Consider the following 27688-nt stretch of genomic DNA (forward strand, 5'->3'; position numbering starts at 1 on the left):
AGTCTTGGGACTCCCCTGCCCAGCCTAGTGTTTTGGTGTTGAGGTCCCTGAAATTCCTGGCAGAAGCTGGTCTTAACTCACAAAGGTTTATCAAAGCTGTCTACGATTAAGAAAAAAGTTGATGTGCCTATGATCAACGGGTTAGTATTGTGGAGAAGATTGCATAACTCCATTGGGAGTGGGGTTTCACATCTATGTGACTCACCAGAGGTTTTGACCTTTCCTAGATGTGCTGACAGACCGTTTTATTCTTTGAGTAGATGTGGAATCTGGTTGGGGCACTTTGGTCTGGATTCCTATGGGCCCTTTAAGGAATAACCTGGCAAGTGCTTTGTTATTTGGGCCTCTAGGCGGTTTGTGCTCTGCTGGTACTAGTGTAGCTAATGGGTGGTCAGGGTGTGTGGGAATGTGCAAGGGTAGGTGTTAGGGGAGAGGGTGGCTTAGTTAGGTCCTTGCTGAGAGTTCCCTGACATTTTGCCTGGGTTTCTCTTGGCTAGCTTAGAAGGTCCCTGCAGCTTTCTTATCATAGTCCTTCAGCCTCCTGGCCCTGGCTGGGTAAGCCTGGTTGTGTTCTTTTTGAGCTGTTACAGTTTGCTTTGTGTTTCAAAGGTCCTTTGGTTTTTTTCCTCACCAAGTTCTCTGACCTACATGGCTCCTTTCAGGGGTTCTTTTGATGTGGGTTTCTTTCCTCTGGGCCTTCCTTTGCTGGTCACTCATCCGATGCTCAGATTTTTGTCCTGGGAGTAGTAGGAAACATCAGAAGTTTTGAAAAGGGGAATGATGCAACCCTTTGTTTTACAGCATTTCTTTTAACATGGAGCATGGTGATAGAGGGCAGAACCAGTGGCAGGGAGACCAGGTAGGAAGTTATTTCAGTAGCTCAGAAGATTAGAACCTGATTAAGGTCATAGTTGGATCTGGGCAGAGTTGAGCGGATCGGAGTAGTGACATTGAAGGAATGGGAGAAGCTATAAGATGATGCTTGTATTCTAGCTTAGACAACCAGGTGGCTGGTCGTAGGGAATAGAGAAAGGCATGTGCTTGGAGGGAACTATTTTGGCTTTAGAGAAATTGAGTTAGGATGCCTGTGGGATATCCAGGAAGAACTTGTCAGTAGGTAGGAAGATGGACATAAGGACTTGGAGCCCAGGAGAAATGTCTGACAGGAGAGAGATTTGGCTGTTTTCAGCAGGTAGGTGAATGGCCCTTACTTATTTCTCTCCCAACACACCTGACTGATAAAACTGACTCTGCAAGCAGAAGTGACTCGCTGAGTCACTCTTAACGTGGGATGATAGGGGTTAAATCAAAGTATAGAGGAGCCCCAAGTATACTTTGAAAAGTTTCCCAGGAGACTCTCTTACCCTTTTCATTTACCAGTCCCAAATAGGAAGTCATTATGGTTGACACCATGGGAATTTTGGGTGGCCACTCAAGGAGAGCTTGTGGAAGTTGAAGAGAAGGTAGCCATGGATGCAATCTAACAGTTTAGGGCAAGTGGAGAGATAGGAACAGGAAAATGAAGGGAAAGAGAGATATGAGTGAAGTGAGGCCTTTGTGAATGAATGAATGAAAGAAAAATGATGATTAGCAAGACAAGTGTTGACATGGATTAATGCTTGGAAGGAGAATTACCAGTTTGGTAAGTAGGAGGTCCATGACAGCTACTCCAAGAGCAATTTTTGTTTTGACTGGTCAGATAGCCTTGAGTTGGGTAGTATATCAAAGGTCACATGAAAGTGCCTTATTTAGTGGGAAGTAGGGCTAAGCAGGATCTAAGGAGCCTTACAAGATGGGAAGACCTGAGCTTACAGAAAGGTTTAAGGCCTGAGGACAGGGTTTGAAGATGTGAGAAAGGGAACAGATTACGACATGTGATCTATCTAGGAAGACTTCATTTATTTTTTCATACATCCAATGTTTGTCTGCAGAAAGCACTGTGGTTCAGCATCGAACAGGATTCACATGGTCCCTGTCTTCATAGATCATATGGACAGTGAGAAATCCTCACAACTGAAGAATAATATTCTAGAGTAGAGTGAAATACCATTTGCTACACGGGTTGTGGGGTGGCACTAAACCGGTTTCGGTATTATGGAGAAGATGAAGATGAAGCTGAGGCCAGAAGCTTAAATTAGGTAATTAAAAGGCTTGAGGGAAAAATATTTTATGCAGGAATGGAAGATTTGAAGGTTAAGAGGTGAGGGAGAAATGGAAAATTAAACAAACAAACAAACGTAGGGGCTAAAGCATAGAGTGCAGAGGGGAGTGTGGGCTGAAGCCAGAGAGATGAATATGGGTCTAGTAATAGTGATCCTTGTGAACTGGGTGTGAGAACTTGGATATTAGCCCGAGGACAATGTCAAACCATTGAGCTTAAATTTTAAGAAGGAGAATGATGCGATCAGATTTTCATTTCAGAAATATTTAGGTGGTACTGGTATGAATGGATTAAAGGGAACAAGATTGGAATCAGAGCAGGTAGAGAGAGTGGGATCAAGTATATAGGTACATTGATTTTGGAGATGGGAGAAGAGGACATGAAGATGTTTGTGGTAGCAGGGCGCCTGGGTGGCTCAGTCGTTAAGCGTCTGCCTTTGGCTTGGGTCATGGTCCCAGGGTCCTGGGATCCAGCCCCACATCGGGCTCCCTGCTTGGCGGGAAGCCTGCTTCTCCCTCTCCCCCTGCTTGTGTTCCCTCTTTTGCTGTGTCTTTCAATGTCAAATAAATAAATAAAATCTTTAAAAAAAAAAAGATGTTTGCGGTAGATAAAATTAGATGAATATGGAGGAGGAGATTGAGGGAATTCATACTTGATTAGGTAGGTATCTGAGTTATCTGTTGAGAGTGAGGGGCTCAGTTTATTTGACCAAATCTTAGTATAGAGTGAACTATTTCCTAACCTAAGTTAAGAGATTTGGTTTCTGGGGCGCCTGGGTGGCTCGGTTCGTTGGGCGACTGCCTTCAGCTCAGGTCATGATCCTGGAGTCCTGGGATCGAGTCCCGCATCGGGCTCCCTGCTCAGCGGGTAGTCTGCTTCTCCCTCTGACCCTCTTCCCTCTCATACTCATTCTATCTCATTCTCTCTCTCAAATAAATAAATTAAAAAAAAAATCTAAAAAAAAAAAAAAGATTTGGTTTCTGCCTTGGTCCACAGAGTAAAGAATTGTTGAGTGGCTGAATGTTTCTGATTAAATCACTTCTCTTGGTATGGCAGCTCCTTTGTTCTCTTACCACCTGACTCATCAATACCATTGGGATGTTATATGTTAGATACCTTGGGAGAATATGGAGGGACGGGTTGGGAATTAGAAACTGGAGAAAATTGGATTGGTCAGTGTATTAGTTATCTGTAACTTTGTGAATTACCCCAAATGTAGGGGTTTAAAAGAACAAATATATTATTATCTCATAGATGTGGTGGGCCAGGAATCTGGACATGGTTTGGCTGCATGCCTCTGGTTCAAGGTCTCTCACTAGGTTACAGAGTGTTGATACACTTGAGTGTTGATACACTCCTCATACACTTGAGTGTTGATCAGGGTTGTGGTTCACCCATGTGGATTTGGGCAGGATTCAGTTCCTTGAGGGTTGTTGGACTGAGGGTCTCAGTTCTTTGCAGGTTGTTAGTTGGAGGCCTCCCTCCCTTCTTGCCACATGGGCCTCTCCATAGGGCAGCTCATGACTCCATCACTTTTGCCATCTTTTCTTTTTTTTTTTTTTTAAGATTTTATTTATTTGAGAGAGAGAATAGAGCAAGAAAGAGAGAGCACGAGCAAGGGTGAGGGGCAGAGGAAGAGGGAGAAACAGACTCTCCGCCGAGCAGGGAGCCTGATGCGGGCCTTGATCTCAGGACCCCAGGATCATGACCTGAGCCGGAAAGCAGATACTTTACCGACTGCGCCACCCAGGCATCCCTGCCCTATTTTCTTAGAAAAGAGTCTCTCAGTCTAGCCTACATTCAAGGGAATGGGAAGTATTCTTAGAGACTTCTGACCCTAGTCAGATTGCCATTCTTGAGCACCATATGTAACGCAAACTATATTGGTTCAGTATAAGTGAATCTAAATCCTGTGGACTTGTGGGAAATGCGGTATTTTTGGAGGGAAAATTGATTCATTGAAATCTTACAATGCTAAATACTATTCTTCATGTTATCCTTTCATGAATAAATTTGAGGTCTATTAAACAACATGGCAGAGGGGCGCCTGGGTGGCTCCGATGGTTAAGCATCTGCCTTCGGCTCAGGTCGTGATCTCCAGGTCCTGGGATCAAGCCCCACGTCGGGCTCCTGACTCGGCAGGGAGTCTACTCCCTCTGCCTCTCCCTCCTGCTTGTGCTCTCTTTCTCAAATGAATAAGTAAAAAATATCTTTAAAAAAAAAAACAACATGGCAGAATATGAAAAGTGATATATGTATTCTGTAGCAGTGTTTATCATACTGCCTTTTAATGTTTATGAAAGGCAAAAATAACCATGTCTGTGGATACTTTTAAAAGAGAAACCCTTAATCTAGGTTTGTAGTCTCTGTATGGTAGGTGTGGTAGGTATTCCAAATACTAGTTGGAATTTAGCTGGGAATGGAATCGGTTTTTCTGTTGAGACACTGTTATATAGGGTGGATTATTTCCTAACCCATCCCGTGGCCAGCCTGTTTATCACAGAATGTACTACAAAGCTTATCAGGCACTTGGGTTTGTAGACCTTCAGCTCTGGTAGTCAGAACTGTGGCCGCTGGTCTCCCCACCAGAGCCTCGAGGTTTGATCCTCTGTTCCAGGGCTCGGGGCCACAGGAACCCTGGACACAGAGGCCGTGGTGTCTCTGGAGCCAAAGCAAAGAAGTCCCAGGAGAAAGATTCCAAATGTAGTCCGCTGCTTTGTCCACTGTTGGAGCTTCATAGAGTTGTCCCTGCCACACCCCCAAACCCCATGCTCATGGAATAATAGCCTTGTTGTAAAGAGAGAGAAGGCAAGACAGCTTCCCAAAGATTGTCATTTGCCCCAGTCTCACATGTTGTTGTTGGAAGAGCTGAAGTAGACAATTTTGGGGAAGAGCTGAAATGTACACCTTGGGGTAGCTGACTCTTCCACTGTGCTGGAGCTGAAGGCCCTGGTCATTGTTGCCCTGGAAGATGATTTGGGGGAAACATGAGCTCTCTGCTCTTTAGGTTAAAGGAACACGTAGAAGAGAGATGCACCTTTCTTTGGATAGTGTCAGGTAGCAGTGAGGGTAGTTACAAAGAGGCAGATTTTAAGAAATCAAACCCTTCTAACTAAGCTATAAACAATGAAATAAGAGCCTCATAGGTGCCTCATCAGGCCGAGGGTAGATGACAACCTGTTAGCGCTGGAGAAGGTGCTCAGGAGACTGGATAGACATCTGATGGCCTCTTAAACTCAGTGAGGCTGTGTTCAGCTCTGCAGCACGCTTGCTCACCCAGCCTAGGGGCAGACCTGCTCCTCCACCTGTCTCTCCCACCCCCACCCCCACTGCCTTTTGTGACTCCCTTTCCCTTTCAAGCCTGCGTTTCATGTTTGTCTTAACCTCGGTAAGTGGGGAGGTGGGTGGGGAGGCTGCAGTGAGACAGTGGAAAGGTGCATTGCAGTAATTTGTCTAGAGCTTGGTTTTCGTGGGTCACGTTTGAGCGTTCCCAAGAGATTGATTTCTGCATTCACAGTATTCTCCTTCTGGTCAGTTTTCCTGCCGCCTTAGACCGCGCTGGCTCGTTAGCACTGCCCCCGACGGCAGTCCGCCGGGTTAACCAGAGCAGCCTGCCCCCGCCATCGCTGCCATCCTTTTCCACCCTCTTTTCCCTCTGATTGTTTTTCTTTTTTTTTTTCTTTTTAATTTCTGGAGGACGCGGTAATTTAGTATTTAAAAGACTGCTTCTTTCCATTTCTGCCTTTTGTCAGAATAACAACAAAGGCAATACTATACAGGTAATGTGATTTGAGTTGAAGATCAGGCCAGTTCAAGGTTGAAAGTACTTACAATGCCATTAACATGCCTTTGCAAAACTAAGAGTTTACTCCAGTTAGTATTAGATATTTTTACTTGGTGTCTTGGATTTACTAGAGAATTTCAGGTAACACCCCAATTTTGTTTTTCTCTGGTATGTGAATCCTGTGTCGGGCCACCTTGATTTGTTATGTTTCGTGAGCATACTTGTTTTTGGTCATACCAGAACTTGGCAAAGTTTGGTTTAAAGCTCCAGCAAAAACGCTCCTCAGTTAAAATAGGAAAGCTAGCTTCAAGGGTGTTCGTCAGCAGTTATATTTTTGGCTATGTGGCACAGCAAAATGTTTAGGAAAACATACTTAATAATTTTAAATCTGAAATTTATAATTAACTTTTTTTTCTCCAGAGGCATAATAAATATGGCTTTTTGCTTTCATCTTTGTTTTCATGATTAATTACTCGAGTTAGTAAAAGTCTTTGGCTCCACCAAATCATTGTGTGATACCATCATAATAGGAGGTAAATATAGATTCTGCTATGTCTGAATGAACTGTGCACAAATTAGAAAGCTGTGTAAAGAGGGTTTATTTAATATAAGTTAAACTAATATAAAAGGAAGATTCTACTTTTTTTGCTTGTTACAAATGTTATGTTTAAAGAATTACTGCAAGCAGTGTTTTTCAAAGATAAATGAGCTTAAGCCTTACTTAAGGTGGTTTGCATAAATAAACTTATTTCCTAGGTTTTATTACCAGAGATGCTAATTCTGATTTTGGTTCATTTTTAATACACATCCTAGGTAATTCTGGACCCTGGGAACTTTATTTCTGACAAATACCCCAACTGGTGGGTTAAAAAAAATCAAGTGCTAGATAGGTTTCTTTTTGGAAATCAATCATCTTAGATCATTTGCTCTTTCATAGAAGTAACCTTACTTTTTAAAAACCAGATTGACTTGTTTGTAGCATCATGTTTTACTGGAGCTAGAGATGGCTGTCATGGTGAAGAATTTTTTTCCTCCAGAATAGAAACGGACAGAATGGGCAAAACATCCTTTAAGACAACCAGGACCACGTGTTTCTTTGTGAGTGTGCAGTGACTCTGTGATTGAGTTAGAGGTTGATCAGAAACTTGTTAGTGTTTAGGGGCGCTTGGGTGGCTCAGATGGTTAAGCAACTGCCTTCGGCTCAGGTCATGATCCCAGAGTCCTGGGATCGAGTCCCACATCGCTTCTCCCTCTGACCCTCTTCCCTCTCATGCTCTCTATCTCTCATTCTCTCTCTCTCAAATAAATAAATAAATAAATAATCTAAAAAAAATAAAAAAAAACTTGTTAGTGTTTCTAATTATTAGAAAGACACATTGTAATTTACTTAATAAGATCAGTAAAAGTGATTAAAGCATATAGCCCTGCATCTTAGCCAACAATTTAAAAACATTTCCTATAGCATTTGGCTAGAAAAGTCCCTTTGTAATATTGTTAATAGGTAGGTAGATATATGAGATTTGTTACCGTAAACTGTCATCTTGATTGAAATATGTCTTATTATTATTATTATTTTTAAAGATTATTTGTTTATTTGACAGAGAGAGACACAGTGAGAGAGGGAACACAAGCAGGGGGAGTTGGAGAAGGAGAAGCAGGCAGGCTTCCCCTCCGAGCAGGGAGGGGAAGCCCGATGCGGGGCTCGATCCCAGCACCCCAGGATCATGACCTGAGCCGAAGGCAGACGCTTAACAACTGAGCTACCCAGGCACCCCGTCTTGTTTTATTTTTAAATATTTTTAGGCTTGCTGGTGTTAATGTGATTTTACTGAAACCATTATATATATATTGCCTTCCTGATAATTAATAGCTCAGAAATTATGACTTCTGCTATTTCCAGTTTGACTCAGAGGAAGAGAAATTGGACTTTATTTTTATTTGAATCAAGAGACCTAAGGCAGAGAATTATAAGGTGCCTTGTTTATTGATTTGAAAATATGCTCTGGCTTTGGAAGTCTTTTTTAAAAATTTTATTTGTTTGAGAGAGTGAGTGAGCTCGTGCCCACAGGGCGGGAGGGCAGAGGGAGAAGGAGAGAAAGGGAGAGAAAGTCTCAAGCCGACTCTGCACGGAGCCCATCGATCTCACAACCCTGAGATCACGACTGGAGCCAAAAGAGTCCAACGCTCAACTGACTGAGCCACCCAGGCACCCACTAGCTTTGGAAATCTTTGAAATTCATTTCCCACAGTGTCCCCTTCTCTCCTGCTTATTTGAGAGTCATTTTCCCTTCATAAAATAAATAAGTTGAAATTTCAAAAGGTATTTTAATTGTGAAACACAAGGAAATTGGGAATGATTGTAAAACATGTAGTTCATATACCACTTTTTTTCTCATGATAGAATTCTTAAGAGGATAGAGATTCATTTCACATTCACCTTATGTACTCTGAAATCATTAATTTTCAACAATTTTGTAATGTTTTCTGGGTATGTTTATTTATGGTTTAATCTTTTAGTCTGTAATTTCATTAAGTAAGTTTCCTTACTGACTGGCTTTAAAAAAATCTATTTAGTTGCCTGTATTCTTCTTCCTCGATTCCCTCATTTCCTCCTAATTTTACTTTTCTACCGTGAGGGGTGTAATGCTTAACTCTTTAAGCTCCTGTCCTGCTTTAAAGAAACAGGTGTTTATTTTAAGGGAATAAGAGTGAACTAACACATGACAGAGCAGATCGATATCTTGTGTTAAGATAGTGTTTTCATATTGGCAGGTTCGGGGTCTCTTTTTAGAATTATCAGCTAAGTGTAAACTAGCCTGAACTGACAATCTGATTGTTTCGAAAGTACTTCTGACGTTTTAGGCAGTTTGTGCTTCTTCAGGATTTTGGTTTTTACAGAGGAACACCCCGGACATCTTAGTTTCTGGTACTGCTCAGCAAACGGTAGGCATTCAGTAAATACCTGTTGAACAAACACATGTCTCCACCTTGAACGGCTTTAATAAGACTGTTGGAAAAGTCCAATTTTATTTAAAAATATTTAATTTTGATCAGTATTCAAACACAAATAATCTCCCAGAAATAACTTAAAACTGCTAAACTGCAGAGTGGAAATGGTGAAAGCACCAGTTGTAAAGAATTTCTTGTTAATTTTTAGTGTCTACATCAGCAAAGCTGTAGCTGTTGGCTAAGATCTGAAATAGATCTATACTGTATATAATCGTGGAATTCATTATTCCTTGATAAAATGGGATTCTGAAGGCAGAATTCTTTCATTCTCTTTATTCATCAGTCAGCCCATGACTCACTTGAAAGATGGGGGGGAGGTTATTATAGGTTGGTATTTATTTGCACTACAGATTGCTTTAAGCCCATACCTGGCTTTGAATTAATTGTCACCATGGTCAGATACTCTGCTTCAGTAGTACTTTGACATAAAGTGAATCGTTTGTTTTACAGCCTGGCACAGCCTAGACATTTGTTATTTTTTTGTTTTTAACCCAAGCAGTACTTTGGTCCTAGGCAAAGTATGAACAATATTTCATATATAGTCTGGCCTAATCCTGGGGTTTACAGCATTATTACTAGAGATAATACGTTTAGCTTTACCATCTTGGATGAGTCATTTCTGGGAATTAGTTGAACAAGGGCTAGATGTGAGTAGAAGAAAACCTTTAGGCATCTGAAACAGATCCGTAGAAGATTATTGTGAGTTTGAGAGATTCAGAGATACGAGATTCAGATATCTATGGTAATATCCAGGGGCATGTATAAGTGGTATTTTGCTTTTTTTCCACATTATTTCTTTATATGTTCTGTAGCTAATACGGGAGACTGCTTTCTGTCCTGTAACCTTTTAGTGCTCCTCCTGATTTCCTCCTGCTCTCACCGGTTGAGATCTGGCTTATCCCTCCTTTCTCACTACCTCATTACTTTTTACAGTGAAGATTTCTCTCTCTCTCTCTTTTTTTTGCCCCTCCCTCTCCTCTATGACTTTCAACTATTGCTTCTTCCACATTGCTGCCCCTCAGACATTCGGGCCTGTCCTTGAATCCGAGTATTTCTAAATTCTATCTATGCAACTCACTTCTGAGTTTGTTTTCTGATCTTTCAAATGGGGAAAAATTATACCCACACCATGTGGTGGTGTACTAGTTGCCTATGACTGCTATACACATTACCAAACACGGAGTGGCCTAAAACAATAGGCATTTATTATCTCGTAGTTCTGGAGGCCAAAGTCTGAAATCAGGTGTTGTCAGGACTTTGCTCCCTCTGGAGGCTCTCGAGGGGGATCCTTCCTTGCTGTTTCCAGCTTCAGGTGCTTTGGCATTCCTTGCCTTTCTAGGCTTGTGGTCACATCACTCCAGTCTCTGCCTCCACTTTAGATTGCTTTCCTGTGCGTGTGTGTGTGTGTGTGTGTGTGTGTGTGTGTGTGTGTGTAAAATATCCCTTGCCTTTTTCTTATCTGAGCATTTGTCATTGGATTTAGAGCCCACCTAGATAATCCGGGATGATCTCCTCATTTCAGGATCCTTAATTACATCTGCAAAGACTCCTTTTCCAAATAAGATAATGTTTTCACAGCTTCTGAGAATTAGGATTCACATATTTTTTGGGGGGTGGGCCCATTCAACCTGCTACATCCAGGTGGTTTAAGAATTAAATATATGTATGTATATTTACATATATTTATACAAGACCAATGTAGGTACTCAATAAATGTCAATTTATTTCCCTTCTCTTTATTTTTTTAAAAAAAGATTTTATTTATTTGTTAGCGCATGCACGCACACATGCGTACACACACTCAGGGAGGGGCGGAGGGGGAAGGAGAGGGAAAGAATCTCAAGTGGACTCTGTGCTGTGCACGGAGCAATGTACAGATGGAGGCAGAGACTGAAGTGATGTGACCATGAGCCCAGGAAGGCAAGAAATGCTAACAGGCACCTGTCCAATACAGGGACTCGATCTCATGACCCTGAGATCATGACTTGAGCTGAAACCAAGAGTCGGACGCTTAACTGACTGAGCCACCCAGGGGCCCCTCCCTTCTCTTTAGAAGCCTCTGCCCACCAACATTCTGCATCCTGGCATGATTTTGGCAGTTAGTACAGGCATATCTCATTTTATTGTGCTTCACTTTATTGTGCTTTGCCGATAATGAATTTTTTATAAATTGAAGTTTTGTGGCAATCTTCTATTAAGCAAGCCTATTACTGCCATTTTTCCAGCAATATCTGCTCACTTCACATCTCTGTCACATTTGATAATTGTTGTAATACTTCAAACCTTTTCATTATTATTATATTTGTTATGGTCATCTGTGTGCTTTGATGTTACTATTGTAATTGTTTTGGGTGTCATGAACTGTGCTCCTATAAGACAGCAAACTTAATCGGTAAAAGTGTGTGTTCTGACTGCTTCGCTGACCGGCCATTCCCCATCAGTCTCCCTCTCCTTGGGCCTCCCTATATTCCCTGAGACACAGCAATATTGAAATTAGGCTAATTAATAATCCTACAGTGGCCTCTAACTGGTCACCTGAAAGGAAGTGTCACATGTCTCTCACTTTAGATCAAAAGCTAGAAGTGATTATGCCTAATGAGGAAGGGATGTGAAAGCCGAGATGGGCAAAAGGCTGGGCGTCTTGCAAGATGTGAATGCAGAGGAATGGTCCTTTTTTTTTTTTTTTTTAACATTTTATTTATTTGAGGGAGAGAAAGACACAGAGCAGGAGCAGAGGGAAAGGGACAAGCAGACTCACTGCTGAGCAGGGAGACCTATCTGGGGCTCGATCCCAGGACCCTGGGATCATGACCTGAGCCGAAGGCAGACGCTTAACCGACTGAGCCACGCAGGCACCCCTACAGGAATGGTTCTGGAAGGAAATTAAAAGTGCTATTCCAGTGAAGAAAGTGAAAAAATCTTATTGCTGAGGTGGAAAATGTTTTAGTGGTTTGGTTAGAAGATCCAACCAGCCACAATATTCCCTGAAGCCAGAGCCTAATCCGGCCCTGGCTGAAGGCCCTAAATCTCTTCAATTCCATGAAGGCTGAGAGAGGTAAGGAACCTACAGGAGAAAACTCTGAAGCTAGCAGAGGATGGTTCATGAGGTTTAAAGAAAGAACATGACAGAGCAAGGTGGAAGCAGCAAGTTCTGATGTAGAAACTGTAACAAGTGATCCAGAAGGTCTAGTTAATTAATGAAGGTGGCTACACTAAACAACAGATTTCCAAAGTAGACAAAATAGTTTTCTGTTGGAAGAAGATGCCATCTAGGACTTTTATAGCTAGAGAAGAGGAGTCAGTGCCTGGTTTCAAAGCTTCAAAAGACAGGTGGACTCTCTTGTTAGGTAGGGCTAATGTAGCTGGTGACTTTAAGTTGAAGCCATTGCTCATTTGCCATTCCCCAATTCTTAGGACCCTGAAGAATTATGCTAAATCTACTCTAGAAATAGAACAACAAAGCCTCAGTGAGAGCACGTTTGTTTACAACATGGTTTACTGAATATTTTAAGCCTACTGTTGAGACCTACTGCTTAGAAAAAAAGGTTTCTTACAAGATATTACAGCTCATTGACAATGTACCTTGTCACTCAAGAGCTCTGATGGAGATATACAATGAGGTTGGTATTTTCATGCCTGCTAAAACCACATCCATTCTGGAGCTCATGGGCCAAGGAGTCATTTTGACTTTCAAGTCTTATTTAAGAATACATTTCATAAAGCTTTACCTGCCATACATAGTAATAATTCCTCTGATGGATCTGGGCAAGGTAAATTGAAAACTTTCTGGAAAGGATTCCCCCTTCTAGATCCCATTAAGAGCATTTATGATGGGAAGAGGTCCAACTATCAGCATTACCAAGAGTTTGGAAGAAGTTGATTCCAGCCCTCATGGATGACTTTGAGGGATTCAAGACTTCGTGGAGGAAGTCACTGCAGATGTCGTGGAAAGAGCAAGAGAACTAGAATTAGAAGTGGAGCCTGAAGATGTGACTGAATTGCTGTCGATCTCCTGAGAAAATTCGAACAGATGAGGAGCTGCTTGTTATGGATGAGTAAAGAACATGGTTTCTTGAGATGGCTTCCACTCCTGGTGCAGACGCTGTGAAGATTGTTGAAATGACAATAAAGGATTTCATAAGCTTAGTTGATAAAGCAGTGGCAGGGTTTGAGAGGATTGACTCCAGTTTTGAAAGAAGCTCTACTGTGGATAAAATGCTACAAACAGCATTAGCATGCTGCCGAGAAATCATTGATGAAAGGAAGACTCATTCGATGTGGCAAACTTCATTGTTGTCTTATTTTAAGAAATTGCCACAGCCACCCCACCATTAGCAATCACCACCCTGATTGGTCAACAGCCACCAGCACTCCCATCAAGAGGCAAGACCTTCCATCAGCAAAAAGATTATCACTTGCCGAAAGCTCAGGTCATGATTAAAATTTTTTTGGCAATAAAGTATTTTTAAATTAAGGTATGTACATTGCTTTTGAAGACATAATGCTGTTGCACACCTGATAGACTATAGCGTAAACTTTTATATGCACTGGGAAATTAAAACATTTATTTGACTTGACTTACTGCAATATGTGCTTTCTTGTGGTGGTCTGCAGCAGAACTGCAGTGTCTCTTAGGTAAGCCTGTGCTCAGTTCAGGACTTTCCCGCCCCACTTCGTCCTCCACGGATGTTCCTGTTGGTGGCTGTCAGGCAGTCTGGTCGTGTCTTCCATCCTCCCTTGTGTGGCCACGTCAGGTCCTCGTAGTTGTGATCCGCTCTCCCTTGCATCTCTCCAGACTATAGTCTTCTAACCTTATCCTTCTGGCACTTTCTCACTATTGTTGACATTGCCTCTCATCTTCACAATGACCTCAAGTCCTCTCCCCTCTTTTCTCCTGTTCTTTCACACCATCCATCCACTTAGACCTTTACAAATTATTTTTCACTGCTGCCAAACTCTACTCAAGTCAGATTGTTTACTCCTGGATGTGCTGTGCACCCGTGCACCCCAGAGCCTCTGCTTATGCTGTCCCCTTGTTGGAAGTGTTCTTTTCCATCCTTCCTCCTATTTCTTCCAGTGCCTTAAGTTTAAATTTACCCTTTCTTCCCTCTTCTTAGGCCACAGTCATGCTCAGATTTCTCCTGTCTAAAAAAAAAACTTCCTTGGCCTTGCTCTCACTTCTCTTAAAATTGCTTTTACTTTGTCACTATCCACTTTACTCTTTCCTACTTGCCTTTTGTTTCCATTGCTTTCCAAAAACTCTTCTTTTAAAGATTGACAGTCATCTCCTAACAGTATTTTTAAGAGGCTACATTGTATGGTCGTAAAAATCTTGACCGCTGGGGCGTTTGAATTCTGGCTCCACCACCAGCTAATAACTATGTGACCTTGAGCAAGCTACTTAACTCCATGTTCCAATTTCTTTATCTGTAAAATGGGAATAATATTAGTACCTACCATTATAGGGTTGCTTGTAAGGATTAATTAGGTTAGTATATGTAAAGCTCTTCTAAGGATGCCTGGCAAAGAGTATGCACCAAGTATTAGTGGTTTATTTTTTTAAGCTCTTATTTTTTAGCCTTTGTAGCCTCCATGGTGTTTGATATGGTTGACGACTTCCTCTTCTTCACTGTGTTCAAGCTCAGACTAATTCATCTTGGGGCCTTTTATCTTTGTGACCCTCTTTGTGGTCTCTTTTCATGTATTTGAACTTCACTTTCTTATACCTTTTCTGGATAATTTTTCCTTATGGTAATTCACCACCATAGTTCCCACTCTTATATGGATGTCACCCCAAATTGTATTTCTTGCCCTTCTTTCGTAGCTCCAGTCCTGCACTTCCAATGTACCTATCCAACATAATCTCCCTCTCAAAATCTCCTCACTGGATTACTTTTTGTTAACGGACCTGCGGCAGTGTATCATAGTATTGGGACCAGGGGCATGTTGTGTCTGAGGCCTTTGAAGCTCAGGAAAGCTTTCTAGATCAGTGCAGACTGTCACATTCTCCTTGCTGGGATACTTTTTTCACTGAACAAAGCTGGATGTGGAAAGGGATGGGGAGACACAGTACTAGCAAGTGCATTCCTTAGTTTTCTTAAGCGGAGAACAAGGCAAGTTCATAAATCGCTTACCTCACAAACCCAGGGTAGGATGCCTAGAAGCTGTTGTAAACTTGATTTTTGAGTTTTTTTTTTTTTTTTTAATAAGTTGTAGGTATCCCCCACCGCCCAGAAGCAGACCTAGGTAAATAAGTTAAATTTATGTCTCACAAAGCAGGGGCGTATAGCAAATTAACTAGATTAGAGAACAGGGCATGATTTTAATTAAGCAGTGGTAGTTTTTAGTGTATTTCTGCGTTGTCTCAGTACCAAAGGGCAAAGCTGAGAAAGATTTCCCTGTTTTCTGAAATGCAATTTCTTTTACTTGGAATAGAAATTTTAGACAAAGATTTCCTCTAACTTGCTGGCTTGCCAATAAGACGTTACATTTTATATTAATGGTAATTAGCGGTCATACAGTTATTTGAGTGTGGGTTAACAGTTTAGGGTGTTTAGAAATCAGACAGTTGGAACCATTCTCATGCTAGGTTAGTGTGCCTTGCAATACTTGGACACATTGCATTCTTCCTGTTAACAAGGACTTTATTTAAACAAAACAGCTTCATTCCCTAATGGGTTTTGATCTTTAGGGATTAAACCCATGAGGACCATTAACCTAAGGAATGTAACTCCGTTAGCTGTGAATGATTTAAAATAAACTAATAGATTCTCATTTTGGAGAGCTTAGTGTCTTGCATTCCTTAATTTTATCTCCATCCATCTAATGAATAGTAAATGCATTCTTTTGGTAAATGGTTCACCATTGTCACAGTTGCCATCAGTCATTTTTTTTTTCCTGTAACAGGTTTGTTACATGTTTTGGAAGTTTTTAGGATAATTTGACTTTGATGATTCTTTTCTATACCAGATCTTTTCTTTGCTGCTTAAATCTGACTTGGCTTCACGATGTCAGACAATATTCTTTATATGAGTAGGTGTGTTAAAAATTCCGTTTCCAGGACACATGGAAGTGCGCTGATATTCTTACCTAGCAGATCCTTGCTTGGACCAGTATTGTTTCCAGCTGCTTAGTTCTGCTGCCCCATGATAGGTCCTCTCTACGGTTTGGTGCAGAAAAAAATGTTACAAGATAATAGATCACTGAGAACAAATTTCATATATAACTTTAGGATTCAATGATCCAAGGTGTTGTAAACCAGTAGGCATTAGTTTTCTATTTGATGGTTTTCCCTGCATCATTTCAGTTGAATTTTATATCTTGGCTTTTGCTAATCTTAGTTGGCTTTTACTGAATGTTTTCCTACATTTTGGGTTGGCTGTTCTTTTTGTTTTCATTTTTCACTTTGTCTCTTTTCTTCTTTCTCTTAAAAGTCCACTCAAGAGCAAAAATGTAATAAAAGCTTGTATTTATTTGTAGCCCCATTGGTGTGATAAATTTAAACCTAAACAAGTTATATCTAATTATAGGACTGCTTTCTAGAGAGGATGTAGACATACTCTTAAAAATGATTGAGGTTAAAACTTATTTGAAGCTTGGATTTCTGTTGTTTTCTCTGTTATGGATTGACTGTAAAAGGGGAAGTGTTACTGTACTCTGCTTCTGTATTAGTTTTATTTATTCTGTCTTTTGTACTTTGAGTAAGTTAAAATTTACATAAAAATGGCAAAGGAGAGGGGTGCCTGAGTGGCTCGGTCAGTTAGGCGGTTAAGCAGTTAAGCATCTGCCTTCAGCTCAGGTTATAATCTTGGGGTTCTGGGGATGGAGCCCCTCATCAGGTTTTCTGCTCAGCGGGGGGCCTGCTTCTCCCTCTCCCTCTGCTCCGCCCCCAACTCGTGCCTGTGCACTCACTCTCTCTCTCTCTTTCACTCTCCCTTAAATAAGGAAATAAAATCTTTTAAAAAATGGGAAAGGTGGTAGTAAACATCACATTTTGCTTATCTCTCTGTAGCATCTCAAGGAAGTAGAGCAGGGCCCAGAAAATTAGTTGGCATTTGAGATTTTTTAATTTAACATTCATTTTTTGAGAGTGTCATTACAGTGTTCAGGGGCAGCTTATTTTAAAATTGAAAGTCCTTAACTGAGACTTGCAGTTTTTTGGTTTTGCCATGAAAATGATCTTCCTCCTCTTGAATGAGTGGAGTTTATGATTTTTTGGCTGTATGCTTGGAGAATTGAGAGTAGAAAGGCCGTTAGGGAACACCTAATGCAATACCGACTTCTTAGGTGAGGGAACTGAGATTCAGCAAGCTGTCCAGAGTTAGGCGTTGTGCTCGCAGGATCAGCACCGAGAAAGAAAGGATCTTTTGATTCCTCTGAGCTGCTTTGAGGAGTCCTAGCATCTCAAGAGGCAGAGATGTTTGTCGTCTTTGGCAATTTACCAGTTTCTCCCAAAGCAAGAAATTAGGGGCCTAGTTTTGAAGCACTTAGCACAAAGAATTAAATGTACCAACTTGAAAATACACATTGATTTTGATTTTGTCTGCTTTTACAATCCTGGTAGGTGGATTTGTGACTGAAAGGGAGTGTAAAACTTCTAAGTAATTAACTCAGCGGAGAGAAATTACCAAAATAGATAGTGATTCTAGGTCATTCTGCCCCCTAACTCTCCTTCCCCAAACACACTGAGAATTTACAAGATCATTGCAAGATTCATATTTATACTAGATATTAGGGTGATTTATGATATATTTACTATTAGATAAGGAATCCTTGCCCTTGTGGAGTTTTGGATTTGAGGGAGTTAATATGGAATTAGAGAAAGTATACTATATGATTGTATATTTGCAATAAAATGCCTTTTTGAAATTTGTAAGTATATTTTATGGTAGAAAATCACTTATGGATAAAGGAATTCATTATGATATTCATTTAGTCTCATTCTATTTGATGGATTTTACTACTTGAATTTTTCATTTTTATTGTTTTAAAAAAGTTTTACAAGTTTGTTTTTTTGGTTTCTTTTTTTTTTTTAGATTTTATTTTTTTTAGGAAATCTCTGCACCCAACATGAGGCTGAAACTTGCAACCCCAAGATCAAGAGTTGCATGCTCTTCTGCCTGAGCTCGCCAGGCACCCCTGTTTTTATAAGTTTTTGATAATGGGAAATAGTCATTTTATATTTCTGTTTTCCCTTTGGACATGCTAATTGAGTCAGTTTGGGTTTATTGGACAGTTACCCAGTCTGAATATTATTTTATTAAAGAAAAGCTTACTGAGTTATGATATTTTCTCTTTTCTTTGTAGCCAACACATATCTCTTCATGGTACAAGCTCGAGGAATAATGTTGAGAGAAAATGTGAAAACAATAGGGCATATGATCAGGCTCTACACAAATAAAAACACTACCCTCAATGGCACAGGTAAGATTGCTTGCTTCTTAAGCGTCCTTTGTTTCTACTCTTTACCTTTGTAGGCAAAAGTAAGCCCCCCCGTCTCTCAGGCCCTGGGTCTGCCTCTAAGACGCCTTCCTGTTAAAGGTATCCCCTCCTGAGCGTCCTGGGACATTCCTTTACTGCTTGAGCCAGGGCTTTCCATGTTTTAGGATATGTAAAGGTGTTCTCACCGAGGTGATGGGTGTTTTGTCCAAAGATACTTAAGTTAATTCTTTATTTTAAAGTTAATTCCTGCAAACATAAAATACAAAAAGCAGCTTGTGCTTTTTTCAATTCCCCTGTCATAGTTAAGAAAAATCAACCACAAAGAGAAAAATTTATCCATATTAGTCATTCTGCCATCTCTCTTTATGCCCATTCTAACTCCTAAAATGTTTTTCCAACTATGTTTAGGAAATACTTACTGTTTTTAATTATAGAAGATTCTTAATAATTTTATGGCCTTTTTAGGGGGCTTAAGGAGAAATTATATAAAAGTGGAAATCCGTAGCTGCTCTTGTCTTTTAAAAATATTATCTGGAAATATAGTGTCCATCAGAATCACGTGAGGTTAAAACCATATAATAGGCCAAAGTAGTGATTGAATGAAGGCAGAATTGATGCAGATAGATTGAACTACCATTTAAGAATGCTCAGCTTCCCATGGGGCAGTGTTTCTGCAGTGTCTCCTGAAGTGTTATTAGATGTTACTTAAAGGTTTCAGTAACTGGTTGTCACTTCTTGCATCCTCTCTATTCTCATTTTAAACAGTTAAAGATTTCATTCCTGTCAACATTTCGCCATTGTGCCACTGTAAATGACAGATACACACACAGACACACACACGCACACACACACACTACTAATGGGAAGCCCCTATCTGCCAACCATAGATATTTTTTCTTAAAATGTATGTTAAGGTAAGTAATAGTTTACCCTTCTAAAAATTCACGACTGTATCAAATTGATTCTTAATTTAATTTCGCACATGCTTCTGCAAAATCCATTCTGGTCATTTGCCTGATTTGTTTTATGATGCCACAAATCAAAACACTCTTGTTTTCTCCCTTTAAGTTGAAAAAAATTTCTTTTAGAAAGAATTTCATTGTACCTGATATTTTAATAGTATTGTAAAAATTTCATTAATTGGTCTTCTGCTTTAATTGGTCTTTGGAATAGTAGGTCGATGTTAGGAGCAGTTTAAACATTATAAAAGCTTCTTCAGGACTTGTCCTGGTTGAATAAGTTGATTGTGAAAGTGTTCATTAAAAGTTCACTCAACTGAACAGAAATACTCAGCATCCTTAGATTATTGTATTCGTATAAGGGAGTGTGGGACATCTGTGCATAATTGAGTTCCTTTCCTGGGGGATGAATAAGTTTTATGTGGGAACTCAGTTGAGCTTGATTAGGAGAATTGATTACTAGGTCAAGACAAACTCTCCCCCCGACCTATACCCCACAACTGGAAGACAAGAAAAAGGGAAATTCTCTTTTCCCCTTACCAACTCATAGTTTCAGTACTGACCAAACAACCACTACCTACTTTGATTAGAGTTGGCTTACTTTTATGAACCTTTGAAAACTTTTCTCATGGTTCCTTTACTGGTGGTAAAACTGTTCTCAGGAGATAGTCCATCAGCTAGGAATTAGGTTTGGTTGTAAGAGAGTCCTGGCTGCAGCAGCTTAAGCCCATGAGACTATGTGCTAATGTAAAAGAGAGCCGCAAGTTGGATGTCTGGGGCCGTGGTGGAGAAAGTCTCCACACGCCTTCCATCTTCTGCTCTGTCATGGAGTTTTATAGTCTTCGAAAGTTGTTGTGGGGCTCCAGTCTTTCTGTTTGTACTTGGGTTAGTAAGGAGGAGGAAAGGAAGAGAGAAGAACAGAGGGACCCTTTTAAGGAGACTTCCCAGAAGTTTCACATGGTATTTCTGCTTCCATTACATTGGCCAGGACTTTGTTGTAGGGACTGTAAATTACAGTCTTTGAGCTGGGTACACTGGTGCTTTGAATGAAATTGGGGTTCTGTTACCTAAGGAGAAAGGGAAAATGGAGTTTGAGTAGGCAACTGTGAGACTCTGCTGTGTTCATGTATATTGAACAATTTATGTAGTCAGTACTCTTACCTAGATACTTGGAGACACAGCATTAAGAAGAACATCCTCCCTTTGTATGAGGATCTCAAGGCTTTGAGAGAGTTGGAAGCATACATAGTTACTTATAATGCAGTTGTTTATTTCTGCACAGACTTATATAGGTATAATCTGTCAACAAGGAGATAATGGCCAATAAGGTACTAAGAGCTAATTGAACTCTAGGGGAGACTTGATTAACATGTACTGGCTCATTTAAAATTTAACACTTGATGGCAATAGGTTGTGATATTTCTAAGTACATTTGATTTCAAAAAGGGGTTTTTAATCTTGTACCTGACTTTCTGAAGCACCAAGTGTAAATAGATACTACATATAATATTTTTGCAAAGAAATCACATACTCTTATAATCAAATGATGCTTTGCCTTGTAGCTATGGAGTTAGTCAAATTAAGGAAACAAGATGTAATCAGTGAATAATTACCGAAGCAGATGATAAGGGTCATGCAGTGTTAGAACTGGTAGGTTGGTTAGAAGTAGCCGAGCACACTTCCTCGTTTGATGGCTGTGCGGTCCAAATCCTCAGACACTGCCAGACTGACACAGCAAGCCAGGGGTAAACAGAGTAGAATTCTCACTGAGTTTCTGGACCTGTTTTAAGCTGCCCTTTGCAGGAAGAACAAAGCCCTTGAGAGTCCAATTTGGTGCAATTCTCCTTTTCCTATAAGTGATATAAGTTCCAGTGAGAGCTGAGGAGGGGACCTGTCCAGCAGTTTTCATTCTGTGTTTCTCTTTTCTTCAGGTGTGGCTCTAGAAAAGAGGAAGAAGTTCTGGGGGCCCAGAACTCATTGTGTTTTCGTCCATCCATTCATTAGATGAAATAATGTCTACATTTTAAAGCAGTTGTGGCAGATCTGTCTCAAATGCATCTATCATGCATAACCTTTTAAAACTCCTGGTTTTGAAAGCAGTGGTTATACTTGATGGACCCAAGCACTTTTGTGGGAATAATGATTTTGTGGGTTTATTGTAGTGTAGTCTCCAAAAGCTTAAATTATTGTTGGCTGAATGATCAGTTGTGAAGTGTTCATTTACAGTAAGTTTTTACCATGTTGTAGATACTTTGTTAGATACTGGAAATCAAAGGCAATTTGATTTAAAAAAAGAGGTATTCAGACTAGTGGCAGGGGTGAATGGATAGACTTACACATAATACACTGGGATGACATAAGCACCACTGGACACAGTACCCAAGGAATGCAGAGACTTTTCTGTAAGTCTGGCAGTGAGTTGATTCTTACGATTATTTGTAATGATTTAGCCAAGAATAACACGTTTAGGTCCAAAACTTTGTATTTAAAGGAAGTGAATATACTGTTATTCCATGTCTTTGAGTTTTTTTTTTTTTTTAATTTAGTCCTTTAAAAACTGATCAAAGTGATACATGGATTCTCTTGTAAAAGACTCAGTCATTCTAGCACTAAAATAAAAAGTGAAACAGTCCTCTAGGTCTTCTGCTGCCACCAGCCTCCCCAGGGGGAACTTCTGTTAACAGTTTGTTTTGCAGAAATGTCTAGAGAGCTTACAATTTCTGTGAGTTGGATGTAGATTTGTAGAATCATAGCATATGCCTAAGAGAAGGGGCCCAAACATTTATTACAAGAAATAATAAATTATGTGAAATAAGAAAATACTCTTATCTAAAGTTATCTACATGACATTAAGAAATACTTGAGAATTTTGAGAATGTTAATATTTATCTGCCTCAGGATTATAAGAAAATGAACCTTCAGAATACATAAAGGCCAGGGACAACCTTATTTATCTTCTGTTTTTAGAGCCTACAAATGCATGGACTATACTGTCTACCTAATATAGTAGGAGTCCCCATAAATGCAGAAAAATTTTTTGAATATAACTTGAAATTTGATTTATATCTAGATATATTTTTAAAAAGCATCTTAAGGAAAGAATCAGAACTTTAATGGACTTACACTTATTTTATGTTCAGTATCTTTAAAAAATCTTTCAGATGTATATGGGGGCCATACAGAGTATGGACTACTAGAGGGGTCGCTATGCTCTTGGTGTGTCCCTGGGCTTACAAAACAATTACTGTCCACTGAACGCCCCCACCCCTTTGGCTTGGAGGATTTTCCTGTGAAGTGCTTTCTAGGGCTGCTCTGGAGAGAGCTCTTGGGAGAATTCTGTCCCTGGGGCTTTCCCACTTTCCCATTTCCTGGAATAGGCCTTAGCGGTTGTACATCATTTGGCCCTCCTTATCATCTTGGGGTTTCCTGGCAATAAATACACTTATCTTAAAACCTTCCCCATGCCCTGCCAAATTCATAACTGGGATTTCCATGCAGTCCTTTGGAATTGGACCTTCTCCTCCAGCTTCTGTCTCCTCATTGGTACCAGAACCCCTTACCATCTGCATAGCAGCCTCTGCAGGGTCCCTTCCAGCAGGCGTGCCTTCGCTTGGAAGTGCCGCCCTAGAGCCCAGGCTGCACCCCCTGTCAAGTCCATTTTGATGATAGTGAATATCTATGTCAGGCAGAAGGTTTGCAGGGTCAGTGTTTAGTGTTCTTTGACTCTTCTCATATACTTCATATTCAATTGCCAGGATTCTACCATCTTTCCCTAGGGAGAGGGTTTAGCTTTTACAGTGTAGTAAGGTGTGTGATTTTTACCTTTCGCCTTTCGCTTGCTGGTCACTGGCAGACAGGCCTCTCTTTCAAGTCATATGCCTGTTCTCTTTCTTATCTCTGCCTGCAGACCAGTTCAGATAGGAATAACTCCATCAACAGAGCAGATTACCGAGGTTGAAAGGATGCCTTTGCATTTTCCTAAAGTGTCTGCTAGAGCTTCATTTCCTGTGGGTACGTGGTTTATGATCCAGGACACAGACACTCGTTTAATCAGCTGTTTCCATGTCTTGTCTCTTACTGCACGTTGGTCTCATTCTCTTTGGCTTCCTCTGACATAGAGGAAACTGGCTGGTCATGGTTCTCAGACTTGCATCTCAGAACCTTGTTCCAGAAAGGGCTGAAACATGAGCTTTTTGGTTCCAAGTTCAAAATTTCTAAGGTTCTGAATGTCCTGGGTTAAGTCATGTGCACGGCTCTGAACCAGTCGCTCAGAGCTCCAGCCATTGAATAGGTATATGGGCCCGGGATTGTTCTAAGCAATTTGTGCATTTCTCTTATGGAAATCTGAAAATGGCTATATGCGGTAAGCAGAGAAGAGAAACTACATCGTCTTGCCCTGTGCCACAAAGCTCGTGCATGTCGGAGCAAGGATTTGAACTCCACGTTTGATTGTGGCGCTCTAACCAGTGCCCTCCATGCCGTAAAACTTGCAGTATCTAAAGATGAGGGACCTAATGTAATACACAGCTCAGGGCTCCCCAGGGACTGCAGCCTATGAGTTGGGAACTTAAAGATTTAAAACAGACTGCGTTACGGAAGTTGAGTGGGTAAATCTCGTTCTTAAGTGTAGGGTGGTGAGAAAACATTACTCCCACCCCTCAACCTGGTGCTTACTAGAAACATTGTGCTGTAGCTCTGTGGTCACCCAGGATACCCTTGGCCATTGATAGTGGAGGGGATTCCCTGGTGTACTTTCCCAGTCCCTTTTGATCTTGCTCAGCTGGGGGGAGGGATGGGAGCAGGTGTTCTCATAGGGTTGCAGATGAGCCTGCTCTGTATGTGTGCATAAACGAGTCCAGGCTGCTCTCTAGACTTGTCCCCGAGTTCCCTTGGGAAATCATGCTGAGAGGTCCTTTCCAGTAGCAGTGAAGGGTGAATGGGAGAGTAGCCTCTGCAGCTGCGTTTGCTTTTTTCTGGTTCTTTATAGATAATTGCTTTTAAGTACCTCTGTAGATTGCATATTGCAGGTCTTCTGACAGTGATAGTGACATATTTCATACTAGGAGCAAAGCAAAAGGCAGTTTTTTGGTTGTAACTTCTTTCCTCTCTCTCCAAGATTATCCTGAAGGCAATAATTCAAGTGATTATCTTGTTCAAACAACAACATATCTTCCGGAAAACTTCACATATTCACCATATCTACCCTGCCCAGAGAAACTGCCTTATATGCGTAAGTGTCATTTAATTTTGACTTAACTCTTTGCTTGTGTTATAATAAAATAATAAAAACCACATGGTTTGAGCACACCACGCTCAGATCATTACTGCTAATGTTCATGTTACGTAGCGTGTAACCTCTGTTGTGAGTTTGATATGTATTCTTACAGGTTATTTTAAAATTATTTTTTACATAAATAGATGGTTAGATAGAAAATTTTAATGCTGCAAAGGTTTTAAGAATTTATATAAATGGTCTTAAAATTATAATTCTTTTTATAAGTTGCTTGCTTTTTGATACACGGATCTATTTATTTTTTTTAGCTACTGTATAGTACATCTTTGAATAAATGTACCACATTTCAATTACCTTTTTCTCTACTGATGGAAATTTAGGTTATTTCAACTCTTTTGCTACCACAAAGTACTGTTATAGGGAGCAGCGGGGTACAGGGTTCTCTGCATGTGGTGCATATGTGTTTGGGGGTTCAGACTTAGAACTGGAGTTGCTATATAGGCTGGCTTGGTTTAGCACCAAAGCAGCTGGACCAGTTTATATCCCCAACAGCAAAGCTTGAATGTACCATGTTGATGTGGATGGACTTTAAAATTTTTGCTAATCTGATAAAAATATTTTTTCTAATCTGTTAGATAAAAAGTGATATCTCGTTGTTTGAATTTTCACCTTTCTTATTACTAGTGGGTTCAAATAGCTTTTTTTTTTTTTAAGATTTATTTATTTTAGAGAGAGAGTGAGCAGAGCACAAGTAGGGGGAGGGGTAGAGGGAGAGGGAGAGAGAATCTCCAGCAGACTCCCCACTGAGCGCTGAGCCAGATGCTACGCAGGGGCTCCATCTCATGACCCTGAGATCAGGACCTGAGCCAAAATCAAGAGTCAGACACTTAACCGACTGAACCAGCCAGGCACCCCTCCAGTAACTTTTGATGTGTTTGTGAGTAGTTTTGCATTTTCTCTCCTGTGACTCAGTCGTGTGCTTTATCAGTTCCATCTTAGTTAATTAGGTTTTCATATTAATTGATGGAAGTTCTTTACATATATTCCAACAGTGACCTATTGTCTGCTGTATGTGGTGTAACAGCTTTTCAAAGTCCCTGGCTTGTCTTTTCATTTTGTTTATGGAATCTTTTATAGAAGTTTAAGGTTATAGTGTTTCCAAGTGTATCAGTGATGTTATTTAAAGTTTTTGCTTTTTGGTCTTAAGAAAGCTTTCCTTATTACTTAAAGTCCATACAAATACTCTTATTTCCTTCTAACAATTTTACCATTTTTTTAAAGATTTTTTAAATTTATTTGAGAGAGAATGAGCACTAGAGAGAGAGCATGCACGAGTGGGGCAGAGGGAGAGGGAGAAGCAGGCTTTTCCAACATGGGGCTCCATCCCAGGACCCTGAGATCATGACCTGAGCCGAAGGCAGATGCTTACCCGACTGAGCCACCCAGGCGTCCCTGTATTTAACTTTTGTGTATAATATGGGATAGAGATCAAGATAGTGAATTTTAAATGTGTATTTTTTTCAAAATTATGAAGACAATGCGTCCTCATTGAAAAGCCCGCTGTAACTGCTTTGAAGCTGCAGGGCTTGCATTCTGGCATTTTGTCCTTTGTATATTCCCTCCCCTAATTTTAAGCACACGCTTTCTATATAAGCTTGCATGTTAATTTTTATATAATTAAAATTTAAATGAACATCCTTGTGAATTGCTTGTTTACCCTTGGGTTCTAAAGTAGTATCTGAATGTGTTTTTCATGTCTTTACACGAGTATTCTTTATTGAGGAAATTAGCCTTCACCTGTCACTTGTAGGATTTTTTTTCAGTTTATTGTTGGTAAGTTGTTGACATTCTATAGCTATAATCAAAAAGAGTCACCTTTCATTGTCATCCAAGTCCATGGTTCTCAAATTTTGGGGTACATCAGAATCAGCTGGGTAGTCTTTTAAAATACAGATTGTTATGCTCCATTGTCGGAGTTTCAGACTCTGTAGATCTCGAGGAGAGTCTGAGAATCTTCATTTCTAACGAGTTCCTAGGTGCTAGTCACCCTTAGGCCACACTTTGAGACCCGCTGATCTAGAATAGATCCTGGCTCTACTGAACCTGGGCAACTTTTATAATTCTTGGTCCCACCCCCTAAGTGATTTTATTAACCTGACGGGGCATGGGTATTTAAAAAAAATTCTCAGTGGCTTCTAATCTTGCTGTCTCTTTGCTGTCTTATAAGTAGAGAAGGAAGCTGTGATTTTTGTGGCTGTGTATGCCATTACTTTGTTATTGTAGCCTTGGTTTTCTAAAAATGAATGTTTTTGTCTGTGCAGGACTGAAACCACTAAGTAACGTTCTGTTGAAATATTGGTTACAATAATTTCATTTTCATAATTTCCATATTCAAGGATTTATAGTTTTAGGAAATCTTTCTGTTCTTGGTGTAGTTGCCATTTTCGTAATTACTGCTTTATGGGTACTAATTAAACTCTGTTTAAAAGCATCTGCCTGCCAGGCCTTCCTACTTGCCCTGTCCTCCTCCAGGCCCATAACTCGTAATTGCTCCTGTCCCAGTAGTGCTAGTCCTAGTGAGGTCGTGTCAGGGCTGCTGGGTGCTGCCTTTTCTCTGAATGTCCTGGGGCTACTCTTCCTTGTCACTGCTTCCATCAGTCTTGCGTTCTTCACCAGAGAGAACCATGCTGGTTTGGTGAGCCAGCTTGTCACATTGTCACAGAAGGCCTCCTCATGGGCTCCCGGCTTTGGGTCCGGCACCAACCCTGTGTCCAATTAGAAGACTGACCACATACCAATAACTGCTTAGAAAGGGGTTGTGGGTACAGCCAAAGTAATGAGACTTCTTCCATCCTGGAGAGCCCCTTCACTTAGTCGTGTGACCTCTGCAAAGTAGAGCCTCACTTTACCTATCTGTAAAATATGGGATTATAATATCAACTTCACAGTGTTGCAAGGATACAAGCTTGAAGCTTGACAGACATTAGTGTGATATTCCCTTTCTTTCTCACTGCCTTGAGGGAACCAGACTTTGTAATGATCAAGGGAATGAGAAACCTAGGAGAAATGGGTGGAGTTAAGGGGTTCTATACTTAGCCCTG

The 27688-nt window shown here is 40.5% G+C and overlaps 1 protein-coding gene across 11 annotated transcripts in view; it reads left to right on the forward strand.

Moving 5' to 3' along the window:
• B4GALT6 (beta-1,4-galactosyltransferase 6) overlaps positions 1-27688 on the forward strand; it is an 89141-nt gene that overhangs the window by 3930 nt on the left and 57523 nt on the right. For all 11 annotated transcript variants that reach the window (XR_003211077.2, XR_012380057.1, XR_012380056.1 and 8 more), the window contains exons 2-3: positions 18261-18377; positions 24471-24584. Coding sequence is in view for 2 of the 11 variants with exons in the window: in XM_025886397.2 (XP_025742182.1) it covers positions 18261-18377; positions 24471-24584 (231 nt within the window). In the remaining 9 variants the exon portion in view is untranslated. The remainder of the gene's footprint in view (positions 1-18260; positions 18378-24470; positions 24585-27688) is intronic.

The sequence above is a fragment of the Callorhinus ursinus genome, unplaced genomic scaffold, assembly GCF_003265705.2.
Source record: "Callorhinus ursinus isolate GAN/ISIS: 27379988/994484 unplaced genomic scaffold, GSC_fseal_2.0 scaffold11, whole genome shotgun sequence".
NCBI lineage: Eukaryota > Metazoa > Chordata > Mammalia > Carnivora > Otariidae > Callorhinus > Callorhinus ursinus.